We start from the raw sequence: 27,508 nt of genomic DNA on the forward strand, positions 1-27,508 counted from the left end.
GCGGGGCCGGGGAGCGGGGCGCCGGGCCCCGGGGTGCCCGGCCGACGGCCGCTCCCGCGAGGTGCCCTCTAGTGGCGGCTGGTCCCGTGGGCGCCGGGCCCGAGCCCCGTCCCGGGCAGCGGGACACGCTGTCAGGTCTCTCCCGGGCTTCAGCTCGCCTCTGCCCCCTCGGTCTCTGACTGCGTTTCTCCGCCCGCCTCTCTCGGTCTCTGCCTTTTTCGGACCCTAGCTCTCTCCCATCGCGGTCCCTGTCTCTCTAGTTCAGTCTTTCGGTGTCTGGCTGTCTCGGTCTCTCTCCCTCCCTCGGGAGACACCACTGGGGGGCGCCTCGAGCCCGTGGATTGCCTAGTCCCCTCGCCACTGCCCCCCGCCCCCGCATCGCTCCTGGACGCAGTGGGAAGGGGAAACCCCCATTGCTTCCCCAAGGTCCTACCCTTCCCCTGACCCACCCACCAAGAGCGGGAGCGAGAGGGTGTGGGAGATAGAAAAGGCTCACCCTTCGTTTTTCAATCGGGTTGCTTTATTCTTTCATGGTAGTAGCCCCCTGGCCCCAGGAGCATCTCCGCTGCCCGTTCCCACCTCTCCCCACAGCTCCCATTTCTCCAGCACCAGTCCCTATGGTGTGGGCAGGAGCAGCTTCCTGCGTCTCTGCAAAAGACCCTTTTCTCATGGATCTTTCCTGTCCATTTGGGGTTTCCACAGGCCCTGAGAAGCAAAGAAACACTGTTTATTATGAGAGGGAGAGAGACTGGGGGGAGGTATCTATGAACCTTCCCTCCCCTGAGCTCCCTAGATGACCTGGCTTCAGTGGATCCTCCCTGTTGCTTGGTCAGCTGACATGGGGAGGTGGCCCAAGCCTTCCTGGGCCACAGCTGCTCAGTGCCCTGGCAGTCACACCTGCTCACCTGAGGGGTTCTAGATGTAGTAGAGGGGCACCTCGCCACACAGGGTGCTCACAGTGGTGCCCAGGAAGTCCAGGTCCACAGAGGATGCTGAGCCAGCATCACGGACCTCCTCCTGGCCCAGCTTAGAGGTAGACACTGCAGGCTTGACCTGGAAAGAGCACCTGATTTTGAGCCTGGGAACTGAGTTTTTGTTCCACCTGTGGCCCTTATTGTGGGACCTCAGGCATGTGAGACCATCTCTCTGAGCCTCCTAAAAGCCTTGGTTTCCTTACCAGTAAAGAGGGGGCTGTGCTGGAGTCAGAAGCCCCCAAGTGGTGAGGCTCAGCTGAGCCCAGCAGCTTGGCATCAGGGCGGGGCTGGGGAATAGGAGGGAATGTGTGACACAGGTGAGTCTGGAGAGGGGCACTCACCTGGCAGCCCACAAGGAGCAGCGCTCTACAGGTGACAAATAGCTGTTATCTCAAATGCTCCTCCGAGCAGCCCTGGGAGGGAGACAACTTATTCCTCCTCACTCACACACCCACCTGGAAGTTCCGGAACTTTCTGGTGAGAGCCTCAAGACTTGGGATGTTCTCTGGAGCCATCTTCATGATGTAGCAACAGGTTCCTGGGGCTGGCTTATAGGCAATCAGGAGCTGAGGACAGAAACCCCAGCCCAGGGTTCATTCAGAAAGGCCCTGCCTTACTCACTCCCTAACCCTGATCCTGGGCTATCTCCCTCTAGGTTAGGCACCGAAGGCAGTCATATTGGAATCTGGGGATCAGCCTGGGCAAGCAAAAGAGCTAGGGGCTGGGGAGAGATGGATATGCATGAAATGGCACAGCTGGGTGGGTCTAGCAAAGCCTCGTCATTGGCCCCCCGTCCCCAGCATCAGGCAGTCCAGGTATACCCACCCGCTGGTAGTCATACACTACAATGCCAGTGGAGCCGATGGAGAAGGTGGCAGTGGTACCCACACGCTCACTCAGGGCCAGGCGCTGCTGGGCTTCTGGTCCCCCAATGCTCATCTCCAGGACCTGGGGGAGGGCATAGGGTGGACTGACATTTCTCTTTCCCCGCTCATCCCTTTGGCACCCATGTCCACTCTCAGCCCTCTTTACTCAAATGCAATCCCTTCTTCCCTGATAGCTCAGAGAGCCTGGAAAGAACAGGCTGCCATACCAGCAACAGGCCTGGTGCAAAAACCCAAGCCCGATTTGCCACCAGGTGCTTCTGTCCTTTATTGAGGCACCCTTGCCTCCTCCCCTCCGGTCCCCTTGGACCATTCATTGTCTACCCAGCCCATTCAGCCCCTCTGTTTGGCATGTCCTGTGTCCACTGCCCACTCCATCCCAGGCCTGCTCACCATCTCGGTGTGTTTCTGGCTCATGTGAAGACCCATTAGCAGGGCCCCTACAATCACCACGACCACAAGGACTACCACCACGACGACGATGAGGAGGCGTTTGAGGTTCACAGGGCAGCAGGGGATGCTGAACCGGCCCCGGGGGGCTGCTGAGTAGTCCTGACATGGTGAGGCAGGCAGGGAGATAGGTGTGAGATCATGAAGTTGGCCCTTCTACTCCCTGCACAAGCTGGATACCCTCCCACAGCTGGACACCAATACTATGGACATGCAGAAGAGGGTGAGATCAGAGAAGGCTTCTTGGAAGAGGTGGCCTGGATTCCAACAGAAATGCTTAGACGTGAAGTCTAGCATGAAGAGACCCAAGAGACTCTGCTTTGCTAGTCTCATCTGCTGTTTCCTCCAGACCCCTGGCACCCCGGCCATGCCCAGTCCCTCTCTGTTCCCCCAAATAATCCACAATCTCTCACACCTCCCCGCCTTTACACGTACTACCCCCTTCTTCCTACAATGTCTGCCTCTTCCACCTAGTGAGCTCCTACCTATTTTTCCAGAGCCAGTTCAAATGTCATTTTCTCTGCAAAGCTTCCTGTGACTTCCCAAGTAGTGGCTGCTTACACAGCGCTCTCTATAGCCCTTTCTACTGACCACTGTGGTGGCTCTCAGCCCCTCACATTGGAATTATTGGCTGCCATGTCTGTCTCCCCGAAGGACTGTGCCTTGGTGGTTGGTGTCCCTGCCCTAACTTAGCACAGTCGTGGGTTAGTTAAATGAATGAATTTGGATGAGGAAACAGTCTCAGAGAGGTTGGATGAAGCAGGGCCCAGCTCACACACACATATACACACACGGTCACACTCACCGGCGGGCTCTCAATCAAAACCTCCTTGCTGCCCACATCCATCTTGCTGCAGACGCCTTCCCCTCTCATCCCCCAAGTGTGACTAGCATCTTATATGTGCTAGTAGGGAGAGGGGACAGAGGTGAAGGATCCAGGCCCCTTCTGCCAGCCAAGCCCTTGACCTTGAAGCCTGTTTGTTCCTGGCCCTCCAGAACTGATGTCCGGAGAAGCCAGCTGCAAGAGCGCCTAAGGGCTCTTGGCCGTGGCACATGAGTCCTCTTGGCCCGGGCAAGAGCGAAGCTGGGTACACTGAGCAAATTTGCCCTTGGGCAATCTGCGCCTCTCACTGTGGGTGTCTTCCTGGCATTGGCCGCCTTTCTTGCTGGCACCTGCCCCTGCAGTCTTGTGGCTTTCCCTGTTCTTCTGCCAGCTTGAACCTCTCAGGCAGCCAGGGGTCTAACCCAATGGGGAGTCCACCACATTTCCCAACAGAATTTCTCTCATGCATAGGGATGAGCTCCAGGAACAGGAGTGAGGAGGCAGTGCCTATGGACCCAGAAAGGCAATGCTGAAGGCAGGTTGTGCTTTGGCATCCCTTGTGGGGGTCCATATATGGCCATTTCTCTGAGAGCCTCACGTTTTCAATTCAAGTATGCCACCTGCCTGGCCCCTTCCAGCACGTCTGCTACCCAACCTCAGACTTGCCCCTGGTCATTCTTTTCCTAATTCTGAAAACTCTGTGCCCTCTGGCTATAAAGTCATACCCACTAATGTGTGGTTTTTTCCTTCTTTGCTTTGGGCTTGTTTGTAAACTGAAGGCCATCCCCCCCCCCCCCACCACCACCACCGCTTTTACTTTCATTTCCATTTATTCTATGCTGAATTTATTCCCCAGTCATATACTGTTGTTTCTCCCGTTTCTTCTGGGATATCTTTCTTATCTGTGCAACCTCATCTGGTTTGGCAACAATCTGCTCTGTTTCAGTAAGGATTATCTCAGTGTGTCAAGGAGAGCTCATGCTGGGATTAATCTCACCATGAACTCTGTAAATTTAGTGGCTCATTTTGGGGGCTTTGTTCACCTGGATGTGCTCGATGACCAGAGAATGTACCTCTAAACCCTTAAGTTCAGCATTACTCTCTGCATGTTCAAGCAAGTGCAGTAAAAATCCAGCACTCCTTTTAGGCCACTGACCCTGTGCACAGCCCCACCATTTGGCCTGGACACACCTATCAGCTCCACCATTATGATGATGGAATGGCACACATTGCTTCTGTAAAGTGACATCCTTCAGATACTTGGTGGCTTTTCAGATAGACATGCCCTTAATGATCTGGGGAGTTTCATGAGTGTTGTTAAAATGAATGTGAAGATTTGAACCTCTTGATTTGAATGATTTTGTGGGTTTTCTGCATCAAGTGAATAGTAACCATTTTCAGAGATCAAGTTGAGGGCTTTTGATAGCAGATTCCACACCTGACAGTTCTTTCTTATACCTCAGCAGCCTTGCACAGGGATGGGTGTGGTGACTGATGGGGTCCCAATCCCCTCTTCCTTGAATCTCATCTGCTTGGTGCTGCCTATGACCCTATTCCTCTGTGTTCCTCTTTTTATACACTCGGATCCTAAATTTGCCTTGGGAATGCTACTCATTCCAGTATAATCCACTTTCTGGACCTTCTATTTCTCCCTTCTGTCCCTTTATGTCCTTCCTCAAAGCCACTTCTTTTGCTTTGTTGTACTAAACCAAATCTACTAATGGCTGCATCCTTTCTCTTGGGTTCCCCTCCACTTGCCAGGCCAGGTGGTCTCTATAGTGCCTTTACCTTGGAACTTCCATAAGTGTGTAAGTCAGAGCCCCACCCTCACTCCTCTAGGCCGAACTCCCTTGTCCTCCTGACACTTTACCTCCAACACTTCACCCCAGTTCCTGTCCCTGCCCTGGGGGCTCCCTCCACACCTTGGCCCTACCATTCAGTCATGAGCTGACCCCCAGCTCTCCAGCACTGGCAGGTTGCCCTTCCCCACAAGGACCCTCTCTCCAGCTGGAGGGCCTTCAGCCTCCAGGTTGCACAACAGCATGGCATCTGAGCTGAGAGTGCCTGAGAAGCTCAGGGAAGGAGAGAGGGAAGGGAAGGGTGTTTGCTCCCACCACCCTCCAATAGCCCCAACTACCCCTTTAAATATTTGCCAAAACCTCTCACAGCAAGTGTCCTAGGAGGAGTGAAGGGGGGAGGGGTCCAGGAAGGAGGGGGAAGCATCCTCCTCTCAACTGTGTGTAGCCTCGGCTGGCTGTGAGCAGGTGCCAGATGTAGGAGACAGCTGCCTGCAGTGCCCACCCCTGCCCGCCCCTGGTTGTCCAGGCAACGCTGGGATTGATTGGCTGACTCACATGCACTGGGCCTAAGCCAGGTGGGCAGGAGGCCAGCAGGAGAGCCAAGGAGGACTGCAAGCATCTCGGGGTCCCTGCAGGCATCTCAGGGGGGCGCATGGTCCAGCTGTGGAGCTTGTTCTGAGCAGGCACTGTGTGTAGGGCTTGCCATCATCAGCTGGTGCGGGGAAAGGAATCTCTGTTGGAAAGAAGCCTCTGCTCTCTCAGGTCCTCAGTCTCCCCTGCAGGCTGCCCTTGGGCTGTAATTCTCACAAGCTTTATGGTCCCCCCCCACACACACACTTGTTTTTGCCTGTTCAGCAATTGGGGAAAGAACGTTGCCCTCAAATTTCATAAGGGGAGTCCAGATGCTAGCACTGAGACTTCTGGAACTGACCCAGTAGAGGTCTTGCGGTCCTTGTCTTCCCTCTCAGGAAGCGAGGAGGGACCTTTAGCTGAGCACGCATAGCTATCACCTCAGCCCCAACAACAGCCCTCTGTTGTAGACTTCTCATGTCTTGGTCTTTACTGAGGCCATTTTTCTCCCCTGGAAATACCACCCTTGATGCCTCTCCACCTCTCTGAGAGCCACCCACCCTAAAAGGCCAGACAAGAGCCAATCGCACCTGCTCTGTGACCACACCACTCCAGGCGGTGCCCCATCCCTCCTCCAAAATCTCCCAGTCTCCTGCTGCTCTTTAACCTGCCAGTTAGCATCCACTGCTGTGCTCCTCAGCTATGTGGGTGCTTATTGTTGCCCTATGTTCCCTGGGACTGGCCCTGAGACCATGCTCCCCCGAGGATTCTGTGTACCTGTTGCAGGGCAAGGAGCATGCACACAGCCAACATGGAATTATATTCAGTGGTATAGCCAAACACCAAGTGGCTCTTGGCCAACAGTCGATAGTTTGTTCCTTCAGTATGTGGACATTGCAATGCTTCACTGACAGCTCTGGGACCCTAAAGGAGTCATTCTGCCTTTCTAGGCTTTAGTGTGGACAACTGTGAAATGGGACCAGTCTGCCCATTCTGTCTCTCTCTCCAAGCTCTTGTGAGGATCCAATGACATCATCAAGCTGATCATCATGATTATCATCATCTACTTCGCTGACCCCCCCCCCCAAGACATCTCTTCTCATTAGCTGACAGTAGGACCCAGACTCCCTCTTTTTGTCTGTCTCCAGGTTAAATCCCTCTGGGAGAACCTTGGGTGATGTAAGCCCTATGGTAGCCACTCCTTTTATGTGTGCCTCCTCTTTTCTTCCTTCCAGCTCTTCAGCTGCAGGGGTTAGGACAAGATTCACTCTGCCCTTTGTGTGCTGGGCAGAGCCGTGCCAGGGACCAGTGGGGACAGTTGCCCAGCTGCCCCAACCACGTTCCCCACCCCCATTGCTTGTATTCCCACAAGCTGGCATGGGAGGGCAGCACGGGCAGCTCGATGGGCATTGGCAAGTGAGCATCAAAGGGAAGGGACATCCCTGGTTGAGAGAATATGGACATAAGCTCCTTACCAGAGAGGCCCCCACTGGCAGAGGCTGGGGACAGCTGGGGACACATCTTAAACCCAGTGATCTTGATCTCAGTTTCCTGGCTTGATGTGGAAAGAATACCAGACTGAGAGCCCAGCCAACCTGACCAAGTTTCCCCTTGTCCTGTACCTGTAAACTTTTGGTACAGTCAGTCCCCATGAGGACCCCCAGGGAGGTATAGAGCAGCGGTTCTCAAACATTTTGAGAACATCCTTCTTCTTCTTCTTTTTTTTTAAAGTTTATTTGGTTTTTGAGAGAGAGAAAGAGAGAGAGAGAGAGTGAAAGCGTGTGTGTGAGCTGGGGAGGGGCAGAGAGAGAGGGAGACAGAATCCTAAGCAAGATCCTGACAGTGCAGAGCCCTATGCAGATCATGACCTGAGTTGCAATCAAAAGTCAGACACTTAACCAACTGAGTCACCCAGATGCTCTGGACCCCTTAAAATTCTTAAAAAATACTGAGGGCCCAAAGAGCTTTTGTTTAGGTTATTTTTAAATGTTAATTAATTAATGAAAATTGCGATAAACTCATTCTATGTTTTAACATAAATAACATAATTTTTATTTTTTTTTATTTTTTTTTCAGGTGACCTGCACATTTATTTTTATTTTTTTTTATGAAATTTATTGACAAATTGGTTTCCATACAACACCCAGTGCTCATCCCAAAAGGTGCCCTCCTCAATACCCATCACCCACCCTCCCCTCCCTCCCACCCCCCAATAACATAATTTTTAAATAAATTTATTTTACAAAGCAAAAGAAATTAGAAGCAAGAATGTTGTTGCCTTGCATTTCTGTAAATCTCTTTATTTTTTTTAATGTTTATTTTTGAGACAGAGAGAGAGAGCATGAACAGGGGAGGGTCAGAGAAAGAGGGAGACACAGAATCTGAAACAGGCTCCAGGCTCTGAGCTGTCAGCACAGAGCCGACACGGGGCTCGAACCCACAGACCACGAGATCATGACCTGAGCTGAAGTCAGACACTTAACCGACTGAGCCACCCAGGCGCCCCTCTGTAAATCTCTTTAATTTCTGGCTTAAAAAAAATTTTTTTTTAGTGTTTATTATTTTTGAACGAGAGTGAGACAGAGAACAAGCAGGGGCGGGGCAGAGAGAGAGGGAAACACAGAATCTGAAGCAGATTCCAGGCTCTGAGCTGTCAGCACAGAGCCCAACATGGGACTCAAACTCATGAGATGTGAGATAATGACCTGAGCTGAAGTTGGATGCTCAATCGACTGAGCCACCCAGGCACCCCTAATTTCTGGCTTAATAGAAGATATATTGTGTAGCCTTTGGAAAATTCCAGGATACTTTTGTGAAAGCATGAAAGTGAAAAGGTGAAATTATGTTCTAACATTATTAGGGCAATTGTTTTGACCTCAGCGACTCCCTGGAAGGTTCTCAAGGCCCCCTGGACTCCCTGGACCACACTTTGAAGACTCCTGGTGTAGAAGTATGACTGTGAACTTTGGCATTGGGCACTGTGGGTTGAAATCCTGGTTCTGTCGCTTTCTTCAGGTACTATCAGCCTCACTCCTCTTATCTGTAAAAGGGGGCTTACTATCATCCTCAAAAGGTTAGAAGGATTACATGCCTAGAGGGCACACCACACAGTGGATGTGACATCTACTGTGGAAAGCTTGGCTGCTTTCCTCCAAGTTTGGGCCTCAGTTTCCTCATTTGTGACAAAGAGATGGACTGGAAAACACCCAAAGCTCTTCCCAGCTTCAACAGTCTGTGGTTGGGTAGTGAGATATGTTCCAGAATTCCACACACTCCCAGTCCAACTGAGTGACAAACATTTCCCTTTTCCCACAGAGACACACAGGCACATTCTGTTCACTGGCTCTTGGAAACAAAAGAACACAGATGCACATACATGGCGCTTATGACACACCCATGAACTCTTGTTTAGAGGATGTGTCCCCTAAGGGCCAGGACAGATATACAGGCACACACAGCACGTGGACCCACAATGCAGAAATGCCCGCAGCAGGGAGTTTGTGCCCGTTCCCGTGCAGAGGCAGGTGTGTACGCGTGCACAGTCATGCCATCATAGGATGCACATGTATACCTCGCACACCTGCGCTCACGACAGACCCTCTGGGTGCCAGACACGCAAGCAGATGGCCCCAGAGACCGCTGGTAGTGCATACAGCGGCCAGAGCCGCAACCACTTCTTTCTTTGGCTACTCCCAGCCCGGGACTCCCCCCGCCGCCCCCCCCCCCCCCCCCCCCCGCCGTCCCACCCACCCTCCCCCCCCCCGCTCCCCACCCCCCTCGGCCCTGCGCGCGCCCCCGCCGCAGTCCGCGCCCGCCCCCGCCGGTCAGCCCTCGCTCGGCTCCGGGCCCGCGCAGCTCTCCCAGCCGGCTCGCGAGAACGAGCAGGGGAGGTGACGGAGCCCGCAGCCGAGGGCTGGAGGACTCGGCTCTCCGCAGCGGGCAGCCGGGCCCCTAGCTGCGGCAGCGGCTGCTGGCGGCAGTGGCCGGGAGGTGCCAGCCCGCGCTGGGTGGCGGAGAGCCGCGGGGCGGGGGCTGCGGCCGGTGACCCGAGGGAGAGCTTGCTTGCAGTCAGCATGGCGGGGCTGCGGGCCAGGCGGGGCTCCGGGCTCCGGCTGCTGGCGCTGTCCACGCTCGGCTTCTGCCTGATGCTGCAAGTCAGTGCCAAGAGGCCCCCCAAGACGCCCCCCTGCCCGCCTAGCTGCTCCTGCACCAGGGACACCGCCTTCTGCGTGGACTCTAAGGCAGTGCCCAGGAACCTGCCCTCCGAGGTCATCTCTCTGTGAGTGCCCTGGCTTCTGAGGTGGGGGAGCAGAGAGAGGGAGGAAGGCAAGAGCCTCTCTGGGAGTGGATGGGAAAACCCTTGCTCCCCGTCTACAAAGCGTGGGGAGCAGGAAGACTCCAGGGGTCCTCAGGACTGGAGATTCAAGGCATCCTCCAGGTAGGGAGTTCTGTAGTCATGCAGGCTCAGCAGCCATGGCTGGGGAAAACAGGAGTTTATGGCCAAGAATGAATCATCACCATCGGCAGCATCAATGAGACCTACTGTGTGCAGGGCTCTGAACATGGGGGGAGGGGTTGTTTACAAGAGCATGTGGGCTCCTGCCTGTGATGTCACACCAAGGGCAGAAAGGCTTTTTGTGGGGAGAGGGAGGGTGGAATCAGGGGAAGGGATAGAAGTGGGATATACCCACACAGTGCCCTGTCTGGGGACAGACGCCTGCCGCTGGTCTCCCATCCACTCTGGCACTGGGCCAGCCAGCCTGTCACTTGCAGTTAAGTGGCCTCAGGGACTAGATGAGCTGTGTGGTCCTTGAAAGCAGGGTGCTAATCCCCACCGCCATCCCAGTGCCCCATCCCTCCACAGCACCCAGCACACTGTGGGTGTTTCTTTTGGCTGAAGGGGAAGCTGAGCCTGGGGCCACTGGTGCTGAGGGAGGTAGTAGGGGAGGATAGTGAGACGGAAGGCAATGAGTTTATGAGGAGAAGAGAAAGATAGCCCTAGGTGGGTGGCCCAGGCTGGTGAAATGAGTGGTTTCCAGGGCAAGTGTGCACAGAACAATTGCCCTGTTCACCTTGTGAACCCCACCCCTCCCCCCCCCACCCCCCCAGTCCCTGCAAAGTCCCCACAGTACTGACTCAGGTGTCCCCTGCAGGACGCTGGTGAATGCTGCCTTCTCGGAGATCCAGGATGGAGCGTTTTCCCACCTGCCACTGCTGCAGTTCCTGTATGGACAGGGCCTTGAGGAAGGGCGGGTAGGGGGTGGGGCAGTGGAAGGGGGCAGACCCTGGACTGGGGGGAAGAGAGCAAATGAAGATAGCCATTGGAGATTAACATACAGGTGTCCCTTACTTTTACTGGATGGGATAGCCACAAAAGGTGCAGCAGCATAGAGTCAGGAAGGGTGAAGGGAGCCGCAGTGGGGAGAAGGAAGTTGGGGGTTGCATGCAAAAGCCAAGAGTGGATATTTAGGGCCCAATTAGGAATGGACTTGCCTCCTCTGGAGACCCAAAAGAACTGGGGTCAGTAACTTGGGCTGGTGCCATAGGGTGGACACTGCAGGAAGAAGGGTCATCATAGAGACCGCTGACACCAGGATTTGAAGGAAGAGTTGGGGGTTGAAAGGGAGGGAGGAGAGGGTGTGGAATTGTAATAGGGAATGTTTCTGTTTGGAGAGTCAGTTGCAGGAAAGGGTGCTTGTGAGTTACCCCAACTCCTTTTCACTGTGGGTTATCCTCAAACTCACCACCAGTCTGAAAGGGACAGAGTGAGCTGGGGCGAGGGTAGGAGGCAGAGAGTGGTGATGGAGACAGGAATGATGCAGTGGGGAAGGACCCAGCTTGACCGGAGAGATCTGCCCCTGGCTGTTTCTACCCTTGAAGAAGATTCTGGGACCAGAATGGGTTCCTGGCTAGTCTTGCTGCTGGGCTTCTCTGGGGCTCCCGGCTGGGGCTGGGGTCCCAAGGTGGAGTGGCAGGGCAGCCAGTCTGTGAGGAATCCCCAGGGTGAGGCAACAGGCTGGGGGCTGGCACAGCGGGCACAGGCTTGGAAGCTCTAATTCTCCCTCTGTCTCTCCAGGTTGCTCAACTCCAACAAGTTTACTCTGATTGGAGACAATGCCTTCACAGGACTGTCGCACCTGCAGTACCTGTGTGTGGCAAGGAACCGGGAAATGGGAACTAGAAGGGAGGAGGGAGCTGGGACCTGGGTGGGCTGAGAGGGGAGGGTAAATGAGGAAGGCTGGGGGAAGATGGGGGGAGTGGAGAGCCCTTGGATCCTCTGACCACAGGACTTGAGCAGAGGGTCATTTCATCCATCCCTCTGCCTAAACCATCCTGCCTGGATGCCCTGTCACCACAGGCTTAATGTCTCCAGAATCAGAATGGAAGCCTGGCTTAGGACCATGGGCAGAAATCTAGATGGAGCAGAGGGAAATAGCTGGTTGGGGGTCTGGGATGCTGAGTGGCATCTAAGACAAGTTCTCATTTTCTCAGCTTCATTGAGAACAATGACATCTGGGCACTATCCAAGTTTACCTTCAGAGGACTCAAGTCTTTGACACACCTGTGAGTACATCATGTACATAAGCACACCAGACCAAAGCCCTTCATCTCCTGTGGCCTATGGCCTTAGCCACAATCTTCAGGTGACTCAGGGTCTCTCTTGCAGATCGCTGGCCAACAATAATCTGCAGACACTGCCTAGAGACATCTTTCGGCCCTTGGACATCCTGAGTGACTTGTAAGGCTGAGCCCTACTTCTTTTAACAATGCCACAGAGGGGCGCATCCCTGGAGGGAGCGGTGTGGGAGCCAGAATTGGGAAGATCATAAGGTCTTGAGAGGCTGGGAGGGCTTGGGTTTGGAGATGCCTCCCAGAAGGCTGTGTTGATACACACGAGACACTATGTGTATATGTTTTTTTTTTAAGTTTATTTATTTATTTTTTGGGGGGGAGGGGCAGAGAGCGAGGGAGAGAGAGAATCCTAAGCAGGCTCCATGATGTCAGCGGGTCTCAATCCCATGAACCATGAGACCACGACCTGAGCCAAAACCAAGAGTCAGGTGCTTAACCCACTGAGCCATCCAGGTGCCCCCAAACACGTGCTTTTTAAATCTATGTTTGATTTGAACCTTCACTGAAGTCCTAGAGATAGCCACAATCAATCAGTACTTACACAAGAAGAAAACCAACCCAGGATTGTGGAAGGTCTGGAGGAACTGAGATGTAACATAGTTGTGCAGGTTCTACACTGCAAAAGGCCCCTGACCTAGGAGGCAAGTAGGGACTAAAACTCAGCTCCCACTCCACTGGCCAAGCATGTCTCCACAGGGGTGTACCTACCCCCAGGGGAACCTTTCTCTAATCTGTGCAAAGATGCCATGTGAGCAACCAGCAGTGGCCTTGATTATACCTACTTCTAAAAACCTAGAGAGCCTGGGTGGGCAGAACAGCTGGGAGCCTGTTCCTCTCTATATTCCCTCCGTCACCCTCATGATCCAGGGACCTGCGGGGCAACTCACTCAACTGTGACTGCAAAGTGAAGTGGCTGGTGGAGTGGCTGGTGCACACCAACACCACGGTGGCTCCCATCTATTGCGCCAGCCCGCCCCGCTTCCAAGAGCACAAGGTGCAGGATTTGCCACTGCGGGAGTTCGACTGCATCACCACAGGTAGGAGATGCCCCCAGCAGACCTCCCCAGGGCAGCCCCACAGGCACTGCCAGAACCACCCCCAACATTGGCCTTGCAATCCAGCAACCTAATCACCCAACAAGCTCTTACCCTTCTTCACCCCACCCCTCACTTCTTGACCCTGCAGATTTTGTGCTGTACCAGACCCTGCCCTTCCCAGCAGTATCAGCCGAGCCCTTCCTTTACTCCAGCGACCTCTATTTGGCTCTGGCCCAGCCAGGTGCCAGCGCTTGCACCGTCCTCAAGTGGGACTATGTTGAACGGCAGCTTCGAGATTATGATAGAATACCAGGTACCTGCCCCAGTCTGGCTGTGCTGGCCCCACTTTAAGGGGTTGGGGTGGGGATGGTCTTAATTGTTCCTCTCCAGTGGGTTCCTATAGGTAGAGAGATAGATGAGACATGGTCTCTGCCCATAATAACTTTCCAGTCTTTGGGGGAGAGGCCAACATATACACAGGTAACATTCATGTAATAGATGGGTGTGAGGAGGGAGATATGTACATGATGCTCTGGGACTGCAAAGGAGAGGTGTACCCTGGACAATCAAGGAAGGCTTCCTAGTGGAGCAGACACCTGAGCTGAGTCTTGAAGGTGAGGGTGAAGGACAAGTCAGAGGTGATGCCTAAGAGCCTGGCTTAAGTAACTGGGTGGGGCCTGTAAACCAAGGAGGAGATGGGAGTGGCTAGTGAGCTCAGTTTGGGATCCACTGAATTTGAGCTGAATCTAGAAGGCTGAGGGATACATAGCTCAGAGAAAAAATGTGGAAAGTATATTCTGGCAGAGAGAACGACATGAGCAAATTCAAGAAGGAGTGCAACAGCTTAGTGTATGAATGTGTACATGTGTAAACCATAAGCAGCTCATTTGACTGCACCATATGGTTCAAAGTGGAGAGAGGCAGATGAAACCCAAAAGACATGAGGACCAGGTCATGGACAGGTTTTGAGCAGAGTGTGTGAACCAATCCAACCTGTATTTTAGAACACTCTCTCTGTATGCGGCATGGAGAGTGGCTTGGCATGGGCCAAGTCATGTGGGCACACTATTAGGGGGATCTGCTGGAACCTGGACTGGGGCAATAGTAGTGGGGTGGAGAGATAGATTTAGAAAGGAGGAGCGAACTGACACAGGATGAAACAGAAAATTTAAATTGCCCTGTATCTCTAAAAGAACTTAAAGTCCTTATTAAAACAAAAGCAAAACAAAACAAAAACTTTCCCCAAAAGGAGACTCCAGGGCCAGATGGTCTCCCTGATAAATTCTATAACACATTTATGGAAAAAAAAATAACAGCAATCCTACACAAACTATATTAGAAAGCAGAAGGGAGGATTGACAGGACTCAGGACTAATTAGTTGTGGGTGAGTGAGAGACAGGGAGGTGTTGGGGATGGCTCTAGGTTTCTGGTTGGGGGGACTGCCACAAACTGAAGCTGAGAACACGGAGAAGAGGACCAGGTTTGGGGGCACATATCTGCTCAGTAATGGCCAGCTGGAGTTTGAGGTGCTTTTGGGTGTGTGGGCAGGGAGGGTCTGAGCTGCAGCTCGGGTGCTGGGGGAATCATCAGTATCTACACAGGTGCACCAAGGCTGTGGAAGGGATTTGGGGGTGACTGCCAGAGCCTGGGGCTCAGCATGAGCTTTCTTGGGTAGAGAGGAGGGGAGGAGGAGGATGGGTGAAGCAGCACTGGGAAGGAAGAGAGGAGAGGAAAGGAGAAGGGAGGGGAGGGGTGGGAAGGAGAGGGGAGAGGTGGAGAGGAGATGACTGAGGACACTAAGATAGGTTAAGAGTGTGGCCCCATGTGCTTTGGGTGCCTGAGAAGGGGTCAGATCTGTCTGGTTGTTGACAAATACATTTGTGTGGACGTCCTCATACATTAAGGCCCTTTCAAAAGTAGGAGTTCTTAGGAGAATGCGTTTTCATACACAACTATCCAAACATCAAGCTGTCATTTTGTATACCTTGGCTCTATCACCAGGCTGTGGACAGGCACAGACTCTTCCTCCTTCCCCTGCCTGGCATCTGGCCAGTCAGGTAGCTTTGGGCAAGTCACTTAGACTCTGAGCCTGCTTCTGGGCAAAATAATAGATTCCACTTCGGAGTGATTAATTGAGGAACTGTGTTCACACTTAGCACAGTGACTTCACACAATAAAAGTTCAATAATGACATTATGGATAAACAATGGGTCAATAGCTAGGGATACCTATTTTGTGCTTAGTGTCAGCTTATATTTAAACTCTGGGAGCAAGGGCGGAGGGAGCATGATGCTGAGACAGATTATTAGCTGTGAAAAGTGGGTGGGCATCAGGGGGAGGGATGCTCTAGGGGAGAGCCTTAGTTCTGGCCCGGGGCTGGAGGGAACTGACCCCCTTTTGCCGAGGGCATGGCGTGGGCTGGGGGCCCGCGGCTGCCTGACACTGTCTTCACCCTGCTTCCCTCCACCCTGGCAGCCCCCTCTGCAGTGCACTGCAAGCCAATGGTGGTAGACAGCCAGCTGTACGTGGTTGTGGCCCAGCTGTTCGGTGGATCTTACATTTACCACTGGGACCCCAACACCACACGCTTCACCAAGCTGCAGGATATCGACCCACAGCGTGTGCGCAAGCCCAACGACCTGGAAGCTTTCCGCATTGACGGCGACTGGTACTTTGCCGTGGCCGACAGCTCCAAGGCGGGTGCCACCAGCCTCTACCGCTGGCACCAGAATGGCTTCTACTCCCACCAGGCCCTGCATGCCTGGCACCGTGACACTGACCTGGAGTTTGTAGATGGCGAGGGCAAGCCACGGTTGATTGTATCTAGTAGCTCCCAGGCACCTGTCATCTATCAGTGGAGCCGCACCCAGAAGCAGTTTGTGGCCCAGGGTGAGGTGACCCAGGTGCCTGATGCCCAGGCTGTGAAACACTTCCGTGCTGGGCGCGACAGCTACCTGTGTCTCAGCCGCTACATCGGTGACTCCAAGATCCTGCGCTGGGAGGGCACCCGCTTCTCTGAAGTGCAGGCCCTGCCCTCCAGGGGCTCGCTGGCCATGCAGCCCTTCCTCGTGGGTGGCCGCCGCTACCTGGCACTGGGCAGCGACTTCTCCTTCACGCAGATCTACCAGTGGGATGAGGGGCGCCAAAAGTTTGTGCGGTTCCAGGAGCTGGCTGTGCAGGCCCCTCGGGCCTTCTGCTACATGCCTGCTGGGGATGCTCAGCTGCTCCTGGCCCCTAGCTTCAAGGGACAGACGCTCGTGTACCGACACATAGTGGTGGATCTCAGTGCCTAGAGGGGTGCCGAGGCCTCTGTGTTCCTCGGGCAGCCACTCGAGGCTGAACAGGAGTCTCTGTGTGAGCAGCATGTGTGCCCATGTGAAGACACATGTAGCCAACCTGTGTACATACCCTCACATACACCCTCCGCACTCCCCATGAGCATGGGCCACACTGTGGACTGGCCCAGGAGAGCCACTTGTCATAGTTGTAATCAGCATGAAGACTTGTATACGCACCAGGCAACCCAGCAACCCTGTGCCCTCTCATATGTGGACACTTGTCGGCCCCACACCCTACCTGAAGGCCCCCCCTTGGTCTGCTGCTTTCCCCGTGCTCCGGCCCCAGGGAAGGAGTACGGGAAGGAAGGGCAGGGCCACCCCCCCTCTTGTTTTTCAGCTTATTCTTCCTACTCCGAAGTTTCTCCTGTTGGTGCTCCCAGTGTCTGTTTACCTACTTGTGCTTTGCCCTGCAGCCCACAGCCACATCCTTCACACTGCTGGGCTCACTCACCCATGCTGTACTTCTGCATGCACACGTGGACACACGCACACACACCTGCTGACACTCCCATTTCTGTGTGCACACATGCAGGTTCAGTGCTGCCTAACGAGGCTCTCTTTCATCACCTTGCCTCTCTTCTTGGAGAAGACACACAGTACCCACCCTCCTCTGCTCATCCCTGGTGTGCCCACCCTGTAGCTGATAAGGATGGGAATGGTGGTGCCAGCCTCTGGACACCAGCTTGATCTCCTGGGGGCAAAGCCCCTCTGCCCAAAGCAATAACAACAGCAGACCCTGACTTTTTCTTAGGGTTCTCTGTTCTTACTGGAGTTTCCTGCTCTGATCCTGAATGCCGCTCACCTGTGGACAGGAGACCACCCAGATAAAAGCCTTCCAGCTTTTCTTTACTATAGCTGCCGAAGCCTCAGACCACCCTGTCGTTCAGCCCCACCTTTGGGATTGGACCTTGAGCTGTGTAGGCTCCTTTGGGTGGGTCCAAGAGCTGGCCGAGCCAGGGACTCTGCAAACATGAGCCAACTGGGTGGGTGCCAAGAGTAGAGCAGGGCTAGAGAGCATCTTGGGGGATCTTGGGACCTCTCTAGTCCACAGAGACAGGCCCCAGGTGCATTGCCTTCTAAAGCAAGCTGAGTGGTGGAGGGGGTGAGGGTCCGGTGGGAGTAGCACCTGGGAGTCAAGCTTCTGCTGCCCTCTGCTGTATGCTGGGAATAGGTAGTTCTGAGCTGGAGGCCAGTGGAGAAGGCACAGGGTGGGGAAACATCCCTGTGCCCAGGCTGTGTGAGGGCGTACCGGTGGCAAGATGCCCAGGGGCACTTGGGGGCAATGTTACGACTCACTGCTGCAAATAAAAATTTCCTACCCCATTGCTGGCTCTCAGGTGTCCAGTGGCTTTGGTGGTAGCTGTTTCACTGAGAACAGAGCCAGGGCTGTGCTCTCTGTCCCTGCTGTTCACGGAGGCGTTGTGGGGGGGGGGGGGCAGCATTAGTGTTCAGACTCCCTTCTTCCATGTTCTCTTTCCTTGGAGGAGCGAGTGGGCACCCCAAGGTCAGCTGGTCCTGGAGTGAGGAGTTCATGGTGATGATACTCAGGTGCAGAGAAAGTGTGACTAGTCTCTACCACCTGTGGCTGACTCATGACCCAGCTGTTTCTTCCTGGAGATCACAGTCTCGGGGCCCACTGAGATTGGAGTCTGTCCCTCTATGAGGTCAACTCCAACCAACATAGCCAAAGACAATCTCAGCAGTCCCTCTCCTCTCCTCTCCCCTTCCCCCATTGCTGCCAGCCCTGCCCTATGTGTGAGATTTCAAGCAAGTTGACTGATTTCCCTGGCCTTTGGTTTCTCCTTCTGTAAAGTAGATAATAAAACATACACTGTCAGTTCTTGATTCTGTCACTTACTAGCAGTGGTGGCCTCAACCCTGTTACTTAGCCTATTTGTATCTCAGTTTTCTCATCTATGAGAGGTGGATAATCGAGATACATACCTGACAGGGTTAGTGTGAAATGTAAATGCATTAAATATACAATACATTAATATATGAAAGACCCTTGGAATAGTGTGTCTGTCACAGAATTATGATTTGTATTGGTCTTTAGGACCATATGAGATACAGAGGTGGCTCAGAGAAGAGTGCTTGGTGGGAGAGAAGGTTGATCTTTGGGGAGAACTGCCGTCTGTGGCTGAGGGTTCCTTAGCCATCAGTCTCAGAGCCCCTGTGCCTTATGTCTCACCTGTAGCCTCAGATGCCCAGCCAAGCCTGCCCCTGACCAGTCCTCAAAGTGGAGTCTCATAGGTGACATGTCTGGGTTTCCACCTCTTCAAACCACATTCATGTGTTCTTGGCTTAGCAGGTGCCCCTCAGGCCCCACAGCCATACTGTCCTGGGAATTCCTGTTCTGCTTTTTCAAATGGGCAATGGACCCTCATGTTGTGCCAGGGAGAAGTTGCCAGGGAAAGTGGGTTGAGTCTCTCAGACACGTTGGCACTCTGTTGCCCAGTAGGAAGATAAACATCATTCTGTCACTTCCCCCCAGGACTCCTTCTAGGGGTGGGAGACACTTCTCTCCCCAAATGCCCAGCTTTCTGCTATATGCCTGCCTGGTCACCTGCCCTGGGGGTTCATCTGTGTGTCCAGAGAGTTGCTAAGCAACCCAGTGTAGCTGGGTGACTGTGTCAACATCTCATGACCAAAGGCCGTGAGAGGCAGAGTCCACTCACTCTGCCAAAGCCAAGAAGGATGATACCCCTCAGCTGCCAGCCACATGCTCCTCCATGCTGAGTCCTGCTCTCAGGAGCAAACCTCTGATGTCCCTTAGATTTCCTAAGCACAGTCATCAGGACCAGGAGTCTCCATGTGAGAGACCTTCCCGGCTGGGTAGCCTTCAAATAGGTACAGGGGAGGTCTTTGCCAGCAAGTAGGGGTAGATGCTGAGGTCAGGGCAGGTGACTCTGGAAGGCAGCTGGGAAGGAGGTGGTTCTGTAGCAGGTACCAAAGGACCCAAGGCACACATGCACACAGTCAGCCTAGTACCCTTTCCTCCAGAGGAATGGATGTCCCTTCCCTCTTCCGCAACCTCCTTGTTCCTTCTGAGCTGGCCCCCTATTAAGTCAGTCACATCCTTCTGCTCCAAGGACACAAGGATGTGTCTCCTTGATGAACCTCAACTTTCACCTCGATCACAATGTCTGTGCCTAGAGATAGATGGTGGGATCCTAGCCTGTGGTGTCTCTTGTTCTTCCAACATAGGGTGGGAGCAAGGCCCAGGGTGAGGGGGTGGTTAGATGGGAAGAGCAGGCCTCAGGGGAGTTTCTCCTGTGGGTCAGTTTCACTGCTAGCTCTCACACCCAGCAACACCAATAAAATTGATGATAGTAATTAAAAGAACATAATTACCACGAGTTTATTTATTCCCAGGAAGCCTCCTTTCCCTGGTCCCAGTCATTACCTGTTCCATCCTTTCCATAGGTGGTGGGTGTTAACTATAGCTCTAATAAAAAGTAATAACTGCCAAAGTTGCCCACCTCCATGGCTCTGGGGAACTCTGCTGTCTCCTTCACACCAGCCCTATGAAGCAGAGGGGAGGTGGCACAGGGTCTAGGTGGGGGAGGCAAGGTCCCATTGCCCGAGGGAGGAATGGAGTGCTACGCAAAAGAGGTACAAGGAGTGCAATCCTATATACAAAGTTCTAGAGGCAACAACTTTTGCCTTCTCTTTTGAGCTCCCACCTTCTTCCCCATATGCACCTCCCCCCAGAGGAGCTTCTGAGTTCCCTGTCCCCTTCCAGGCTGGAGCTCAGAAGACTTGATAAGCCAAGCATTATCATCCAGCAATAAATACCACCAGATGAAGTTACTTTTCATCCCAGAGGGAATGTATTTCCTAAATGGTAAAAAAGGGATCTTTGTAAAGGTCAAGACCCTGCATACAAAAACTTGCTACAAAGTGGCAATTGTTGATATGATTAAGCTCTTAGGGATATTTGTGTTCTTGACTCCCAGGAATAGGTGGAATTTCAAATTTCTGGTGAAGAAGGCATGGGGAGTGCGGGTGCTCAGGGCTCTGCGGAGAATCTCTCAAATCATCATGGTCAGCCCACCCAGATATGTGGGCTCTGGAGAGGTAACTCTGAGAGACGTCAACTCCTGAAGCCCACTCTTCAGGGTGAATCTCATGGGGATGTTGAGCCCCTCAGATCCCCTCTCCCTACTTCCTCCCGCTTTCGCTCTAGGTCAACTCAGCGTCTTTGAGGCACTCACGCATCTCCTGGCCCAGTGGTGCAAGACCTGGATTTGTCCAGGCCTAGCCTCCTTCCGAGTGTGCGTGAGCCTGGAATTGGGGTCCTGCATCCATCCCATGCCCTTTCTCATTTTACAGAAAGGAAAGACAAGGCAAAAGGAGGAAGCCGGTTTTCTGAGAAAACTCTGGAATCCAAATTTCCTTCTTTTCCTCCTCCCCACCTTTTTGTCGCTGTTTCCCACCCTCTAATCTTTGCAATCAGGGCTGCTACTCAACCTATGGACCCCATCCACAAGTAGGAGGTGCATCGCCCCTTTAAGGGGCAGGCCCCTGGCCTCCCTGACCTCGTCCCGCCCCCTCCGGGGCCGCACTGCGCCTGCGCCGAGCGCCGGAGACCTGGGGTTGGGCAGAACCCAGTTCCGTGCAACTTTCAAGTGAGTTGCAAACTCCGCCCCGAGGCCGGAGCCGGTGGCCCAGCGCTCTGAGACCTCGGGGACCCGAACGAACGAAGGCCTTGACCGCAACCCGCTGCCTGGGACGCAGCAGCGCCGCGAGGAGAGTCGAACAGCTGGTTCTCCGCAGCAGGAAGTGCGGGTGGGAGCCGTAACTGCCCCGGCAGCGCGGCGAGGCGGCAGAGCGCGCCCGCCCTTACCGGCTCCCTAGTCGGTTTCTCCGAGCCCCGGCCTCCTCGCCTCAGCCCACGGGTCTCCCCATTCTTCAGGCTCCCCGCACTGCAGATTTAGGGGGCGGCCGGCTCCGCCTCTGCCAAGGGGCAGCCGGAGCGCCCCTCTGGTTCTCGCCCTTCCGCTGATTACCCCATCCCAGCCCTGCGTGAGCGTCCCTCTAGGCATCCTGTAGGGGTTCTCCCTTCGTCCTGAGGCTGCGGGATGGTGTCCTGGATGATCTGTCGCCTGGTAGTGTGAGTATGGCCGCTTTCATACCCCCTCTACCTACAGGTGCCAGGCCGCCCTTGAGGTGGAAGATGGGAACATCTGGTGGGAAAGGGGCTTTTAGTGCCCGCAAGGGTTAACGGACCTTCGGGCCTACCGCGTGGCATCGGGCACCCGTGCCTGTACTCTACCCCCAAAGCCTTCTTGGCTCATGGCGACCGCCCTCTCCCCGGCCCCCCTCAGTCACATACACTGCAGACAGGAGTGTGGGACAGAGGACCTCACACCAGCCTGCAGCCCCTTGGCAAACAAAGTGTTGTGGCACGTTGTGGGCGGAGATTTCAGGTGCCTGCTTCCTGTCTGAGCAGTCACATGACTCACCACCCTGGCCTCAGCCTCCCCACTCTGTCCTACCTTTCAGTACTCCAGCACCTGGCTCCAAGATCCCTGTCTGCAGCCTGGCAGTGCCAGGTCTGGTGGCCCTGATTGCGTGTCCATGGGAGGGGACAGCCTGGCCCTCTCACCAGCTCAGAAGCCTGCTTCCCACCTACCTGCTGTGTGTGCTCCCGCTCAATAATGCACCCATAGGCCACTGGTGCAGGCTTGGGCAGGCTTGGACTGTTTGTAAACAGCAGGGTGGGGAGGTGGCCTCCAGGGCACTGACTCAGGCACAGGTTGTGCAAGCCAAGCAAGAAGAACAGGGTAGGCCCTTGCTACTTCACACCTTTCAGGGAAGTGGCCACCTGGTGTGGGGGGGGAGGGCATGATGCCCCTCATACTCCCCCTCTGTTTTCTAGGCTGGTGTTTGGGATGCTGTACCCAGCTTATGCTTCCTACAAGGCTGTGAAGACCAAGAACATACGTGAATATGTGAGTGTGGCTGTGGGCAGGAGAGCTTGGTTCAGGTTGGACGGGATGACAGTCAACCTTGGGGGGTATGGTAGGCCTTGGCAAGGTGGGGATGGTCTGACCTGGCCTCCCCTTCCTCCAGGAGCATAAGCAGGTGCGTGTAGAGTGGGTGTGGTTGGAGGGCAGGCTATGGGGGTGCCTGTGCAGAATCTTGTGGGTGAAGCTTCTTGGGGGTGGGTACAGGAATGAGTGGCAGTTTCTCAGAGGCACCTCTCTAGGGCCAGCCAGGTGCCAGGAGAATGCAGTAGGACAGGCTCTCTGGAATCTCTGGGTCAGCCTGGGACAGGGGAGTTGGCTCTGCAGGCTCAGCTGTTGGCCTCTGACACCCCCACCCCCACCCCCAGGTGCGGTGGATGATGTACTGGATAGTCTTTGCACTGTTCATGGCAGTGGAAACCTTCACAGACATCTTTATTTCCTGGTATGCATGCAGGGGGTCTGTGGGCTGTGGGGAGATGATGGCCCACTCTTGGCCCAGCTCCCTGGCTGACCTTACTCCCGCTGTGCTCTGACAGGTTCCCTTTCTACTATGAGATCAAGATGGCCTTTGTGCTATGGCTGCTCTCGCCTTACACCAAAGGGGCCAGCCTGCTTTACCGAAAGTTTGTCCACCCATCCTTATCCCGTCATGAGAAGGTACCTCGGGGGGAACCAGGGAGGGAAACATAGGGGTGGGTGTGAAGGAAAGAGCCTTGGACTCGGGGTTCAGGACGCTGGGTGAAACCTGGGTTCTAATCTGACTCCTGCTGCCCTTCAGCTGTGGGACCTTGATAGACCCTAGCCTTCTTCCTCTTCTGTGATAATCAAATGGGGGCACAGGTGAATGAGCATTTGAAGGTGTGAAACACCAGCTGGAAGTTGTGTTGGGGATGGTGGGAGGAGGCTGAGCGTGGTCATTCACTGAAGCATGGGAATGTCTGCTCTTGGTGTGGTTGCTAGTGCACTGTAGGCAGGGGTGGGCAGGGAGGCATGGCACGCACTGGCTTCTCTGGGGCTGCAGAGGAGGAGTGACTTCAGTCTTCAGGTGTCCACCTGAGCTCTCTCCCCTTCCCGACCCCTACAGGAGATTGACACCTGCATCGTGCAGGCCAAGGAGCGCAGCTATGAGACGATGCTCAGCTTTGGGAAACGGGGCCTCAACATTGCTGCTTCGGCTGCTGTACAGGCTGCCACCAAGGTACCTTGGGCCCCAGCCCTTCAGCAGTCCTCCCAACCTCGTGCCTTTTGGGCGAGTCCAGCTCTCTATCAGGGAGCTGAGAGAGAGCAGCAGACCATGCCAGGGAACAGGATGAGAGGTGACAGTGGGGTGTTGGCAGGAGCGTGGAGCGGGAAGTTGACTTCCTTGGCTGGGACAGTGACTGAGTGGTTGCTCCTGCTCTCTGGGCCTGTTTCCTGTTGGTGCCACAAAGGCATGGGGCTAGAAGGTCACTGGGTTGCTTTTAGTTCTGAGGCCTATGCCCCAGTGATTACCCACCAGTCAGCCCTTGATTTTCCTGAGTAGCTGCCCCGACTCAGACCCCTTCCTACTAGGATCCCCTGCCCCATTCCTCCAGGTGATACAGTGGTTCCCCATCACTTGCAGAGTCAGGGTGCACTGGCCGGAAGGCTGCGGAGCTTCTCCATGCAGGACCTGCGCTCCATCCCTGATGCCCCTGCCCCTGCCTACCAGGATCCCCTCTACCTGGAGGACCAGGTACCTCGCCGCAGGCCGCCCATCGGTAAGTGGACAGAGAGATACAGAGCTGTTCCGGAAGGAATGCCTCTTCCATGCAAACTGTGGCTTCCCTAAGGGTTAGAAGAAGGTATATCTTGGCCCTGGGCCTTCAGACTATGGAAATGCCCAGCTTTGCCTCCCTGGCCTCCCTCTCCTCTATACAGGGTATAGGGCAGGGGGCCTGCAGGACAGCGACACTGAGGATGAGTGTTGGTCAGATACAGAGGCAGTCTCCCAGCCACCTGCCCGGCCCCGAGAGAAGCCTCTGAGCCGCAGCCAGAGCCTACGTGTGGTCAAGAGGAAGCCACCCATGCGGGAGGTCAGTGGCAAGGAAGGCACAAGGGAGGTGGGCTGTCCAGGTACTTAGCCTACACCTCTCAGGTTGTGCCTGCCCTCTCCCCGCAGGGCACCTCGCGCTCACTGAAGGTTCGGACAAGGAAAAAGACCATTTCCTCAGACATGAACAGCTAGGGTCTTCAGAGCCTGGCTCAGTCTTACCTCTTGCCTTGTGGAGCACCGGGTACTGTTTGGAGGGGACCTCTGGCTGCATGTCTGACCTACCTGCACCAGCTGCTCAGGCTCTGCCCCCTCGGCTCCTGCTGCTGGCTAAGGGCTGGGTGCTGCCCGGGCCATGCACAGGACTATACCTGTAATGTACCAAAGCAGGCTGGGCCCAGGATTCTATTTATTGTCTTTCTCATCCTTCTACCTTCCCGGTGTGTGGGACGAGCGCCCTTCTCAAACCTCTGCAAATGAAACCAAAAGTCCACCCAGCTGTGTTCATTCCTTCCTGTCCTTCAAAGTACTTGACAGTTTCCTCCAAGGCCTGTGTGTGTGTGTGTGTCCTGGTTGTACGTTTTATGTTGGTGAATGAGGTCAGGTTTATGCAAGTTTTGGTAAATAAATACATAAAAGTGGTCTGTTTGTCCTGGTTTGTACTCCTGGTCCTCATAGCACATATTATTAAACAGCCTTCTACAGGCCAGTCCAGGCCTAGGATGGGGGCTCAAGGGACAGACAGACTGCCAGAGGGGCCCAGTCTAATGGGGGGAGATAGCCATTGACATATGGTTGTAATGGGTCAAGTACTGTCACAGGAAATTCTTGGAGACCTCTGAGAACATAGATGGGGGACAGAGGGAGTAGGTGAACAGCCCTAAGAGGGGTCAGAGTCTTAAGAATCTGCAATCAGGAGATGGGGTTAGATCTTGATGGGAAGTAGAAGCCAGTGGGAACAGAGGTGTGGAGGGAGCTTGGGCAGCACAATAATCCCATGGGGACTAGCTGGAGCTGTAAACAGACAAGGCCTGGGGAGGCCAACTTCCTCCATGGGCCTGAGGTGGTCTCTAGGCAGCTCTGGGGACATTGAGTTCCTGCAAACACCCAGGATAATGCAGAGAGCATTGCACCTCTTTGGAGTGGCCGTGAGAGGGCAGCAGTTGCCAAGGTCTGGGCTGCCCCTAGCTTCCAGGTCAAGGAGGGCGGGGTTGGGAGGCTGGCCAGAGCCCTGCCCTACAGGGGCCTGGCCGCTGGCTGGCTGGCTGGCTGGCTGGCTAGCTGGCTGGAGAGACGATGCAGAATGCTGGCCTGGCCTCCAACGGCTCTTTCTGCTGTTCCTTCCTGTTGTTTGTGGTCATTGGTCCTGTCTGCCCCCTTCACGGAGTCTCCCCTGTCCTGAGACCCAGGCTTTTTGCCAGAGCTCACTCTACTCCATCCCCTCCTCTAATCCCTGGGGCAGTCAGTGCTGGCTTTGCCCTCTCCTGCTCCTGCTCCTGGGTGCTGGTCTCACTGCGGTGTCCCAGGGCTGCTCCCCTTGCCCACCCCATGCCTGTTCTTCCTTCCCACTTTTGATTAAGCAAAGAGGCGGGTGGGAAGAAGGGAAATGGTGTGGTAACCCGGAGTGACCTGAGGAGTGTGGATTAACTCTTGGTGTGGGGATTATCCGGGTTTTATTTGGGGAAGGCACTTAATCAGTCGGGGTGGTTTAGCTCCTCACGTATTGGTGTTCAATGACTTCCTATGTAGGCATTCCCTTGCATCATGGTGTTGCCTCATTTCTTCATTTCTTCATTCAGAAAGTCTGTTGAGCATCTATCGGGTACCAGGCGTGTTTCCAAATACTCAGAATGCAGTCTAGGAATGGCTAGCACCTAGAATGTGACTCCCCAGCAGGTGCTGCTCTAAGCCCCTAACACATTCACTTGATCTTCATGACAATCTCCTGAGGTAGGTACTATTATTATGACATCCATTTTACAAATAGGAAAACAAGGCACTGAGAGGGCAAGTGATTTGCCTGAGGTTACACAGCTAATAAGTGGCAGAATTAGGCTTTGAACCAGGCAGTCTGGCTCCAGAGTCAGTGCACTTAACCACTGTGCAGGACTAAAGTAAATGAAGCAAGAAGAAGGAGGTAAGTGTGTAGCAAACATGCAGTTGTGTGTGTAGTTGTGTGTGTAGTTGTGTGCCTGTCCTTGTGCTGGGCATTTTATAGGGATGATCTCCTTGAATCCTCCTGACGAGCCTGAAGGGAGGGGTTAGACCCATTTCACAGATGAAAAAACAGAGACTTGGAGAAGTGAAGCAACTTGTTCCCAGTCGTGGCTGCCTGTGGGTGGTGTCCCTGTTTCCTGAGGCAAGCTTGCCCAGAAGTTGCTGCGGTAGACGTGGAATGGCAGGATCCACACTCCCGAACTGGGGGAAGCAAACAGGAATGTGTGATGAATGGGCAAATGACACAAAAACTCTGAGGAAGGGGAAGGCCTGAAGTTAAAGGGTGTTGAGGGAGCTTTCATGGGAGCTGGAGCTTCACCTGCCCTCATTCCTAGAATGTGCTTTGAGTGGGGAGCAGGGTCTTTTGGGCCCCTAGGCTGAAATGGTGACACTTTCTCAGGCCCAAGATCTCCACCTCCACCCCCCTCCCCACCAGCCTCTTTGCTAGCCTGGCTGCTCTGCAGCTCCTGCCTTTTCTGACTCCAGAGCGCTCAAGTTCATCTGTGCATCCACATCAGCCTCCAGGCCTTTGCTCCAGCTGTATGACTCTCCTGCCCTCTGAACAGTCTTTCTTTCCTGGCCCCCCATAGCCTTCCTTTGAGACCTGCTTTCTCCCAGAAGCCTTCCCTGACTTGCCAACTCCTCTTCAAGCTACTAAAGCTCCTGATCTCTGGCTGGCTCACCAATCTTGGGCTCACAGTGGGCTGCGTGGGTGTGCCAGTCCCCAGCTGGCCTCCCTTAAACCTGATTTGCTTTGTAATCCCCACCTTATCCAACCGGACTGCCTCATACCTCC

At 54.3% G+C, this 27,508-nt stretch overlaps 3 protein-coding genes across 4 annotated transcripts; 2 read left to right on the top strand and 1 right to left on the bottom strand.

The window, feature by feature from the left end:
• Positions 1–498: 498 nt before the first annotated feature.
• SFTPC (surfactant protein C) lies at positions 499–3,200 on the bottom strand. 2 transcript variants are annotated; one of them, XM_030312432.1, is made up of 7 exons: positions 3,114–3,200; positions 2,252–2,410; positions 1,800–1,922; positions 1,430–1,540; positions 1,178–1,261; positions 906–1,053; positions 499–705 (listed from the first exon to the last, which is right to left on the bottom strand). In XM_030312432.1, exons 1-6 carry the CDS (start codon positions 3,180–3,182, stop codon positions 916–918), a joined length of 684 nt encoding a protein of 227 aa, XP_030168292.1. In that variant the 5' UTR covers positions 3,183–3,200; the 3' UTR covers positions 499–705; positions 906–915. The 2 variants fall into 2 exon arrangements, with proteins under 2 accessions (XP_030168292.1, XP_030168293.1); XM_030312433.1 differs by lacking the exon at positions 1,178–1,261 and having other exon boundaries at positions 3,114–3,199.
• Positions 3,201–9,542: 6,342 nt separating this feature from the next.
• Positions 9,543–17,840, top strand: LGI3 (leucine rich repeat LGI family member 3). Its single transcript, XM_030312434.1, has 8 exons — positions 9,543–9,779; positions 10,654–10,725; positions 11,577–11,648; positions 11,993–12,064; positions 12,168–12,239; positions 13,001–13,170; positions 13,319–13,483; positions 15,647–17,840. The coding sequence occupies exons 1-8, from the start codon at positions 9,574–9,576 to the stop codon at positions 16,462–16,464; spliced, it is 1,647 nt and encodes a 548-aa protein (XP_030168294.1). The 5' UTR covers positions 9,543–9,573; the 3' UTR covers positions 16,465–17,840.
• Positions 17,841–21,110: 3,270 nt separating this feature from the next.
• REEP4 (receptor accessory protein 4) lies at positions 21,111–25,137 on the top strand. Its single transcript, XM_030312437.2, has 8 exons — positions 21,111–21,625; positions 22,394–22,466; positions 22,850–22,926; positions 23,021–23,141; positions 23,569–23,682; positions 24,088–24,223; positions 24,384–24,538; positions 24,625–25,137. The coding sequence occupies exons 1-8, from the start codon at positions 21,594–21,596 to the stop codon at positions 24,688–24,690; spliced, it is 774 nt and encodes a 257-aa protein (XP_030168297.1). The 5' UTR covers positions 21,111–21,593; the 3' UTR covers positions 24,691–25,137.
• The last annotated feature ends 2,371 nt before the right edge of the window (positions 25,138–27,508 follow it).

Source organism: Lynx canadensis, chromosome B1, assembly GCF_007474595.2.
Source record: "Lynx canadensis isolate LIC74 chromosome B1, mLynCan4.pri.v2, whole genome shotgun sequence".
Classification (NCBI taxonomy): domain Eukaryota; kingdom Metazoa; phylum Chordata; class Mammalia; order Carnivora; family Felidae; genus Lynx; species Lynx canadensis.

What these genes read in the sequence shown, in the direction of transcription:
- SFTPC (XM_030312432.1), bottom strand. Translation starts at nt 3,182, where the DNA reads ATGAGAGGGGAAGGCGTCTGCAGCAAGATGGATGTGGGCAGCAAGGAG. An exon ending in TTTTGATTGAGAGCCCGCCG is followed by an intron (nt 2,411 to 3,113) that starts GTGAGTGTGACC and finishes TCACCATGTCAG; the next exon opens with GACTACTCAGCAGCCCCCCG. An exon ending in GAAAGTTCCGGAACTTCCAG is followed by an intron (nt 1,262 to 1,429) that starts GTGGGTGTGTGA and finishes CCTATTCCCCAG; the next exon opens with CCCCGCCCTGATGCCAAGCT.
- LGI3 (XM_030312434.1), top strand. Translation starts at nt 9,574, where the DNA reads ATGGCGGGGCTGCGGGCCAGGCGGGGCTCCGGGCTCCGGCTGCTGGCG. An exon ending in CCCTCCGAGGTCATCTCTCT is followed by an intron (nt 9,780 to 10,653) that starts GTGAGTGCCCTG and finishes TGTCCCCTGCAG; the next exon opens with GACGCTGGTGAATGCTGCCT. An exon ending in CTGCCACTGCTGCAGTTCCT is followed by an intron (nt 10,726 to 11,576) that starts GTATGGACAGGG and finishes CTGTCTCTCCAG; the next exon opens with GTTGCTCAACTCCAACAAGT.
- REEP4 (XM_030312437.2), top strand. Translation starts at nt 21,594, where the DNA reads ATGGTGTCCTGGATGATCTGTCGCCTGGTAGT. An exon ending in CCTTATCCCGTCATGAGAAG is followed by an intron (nt 23,142 to 23,568) that starts GTACCTCGGGGG and finishes CGACCCCTACAG; the next exon opens with GAGATTGACACCTGCATCGT. An exon ending in GGAAGCCACCCATGCGGGAG is followed by an intron (nt 24,539 to 24,624) that starts GTCAGTGGCAAG and finishes CTCTCCCCGCAG; the next exon opens with GGCACCTCGCGCTCACTGAA.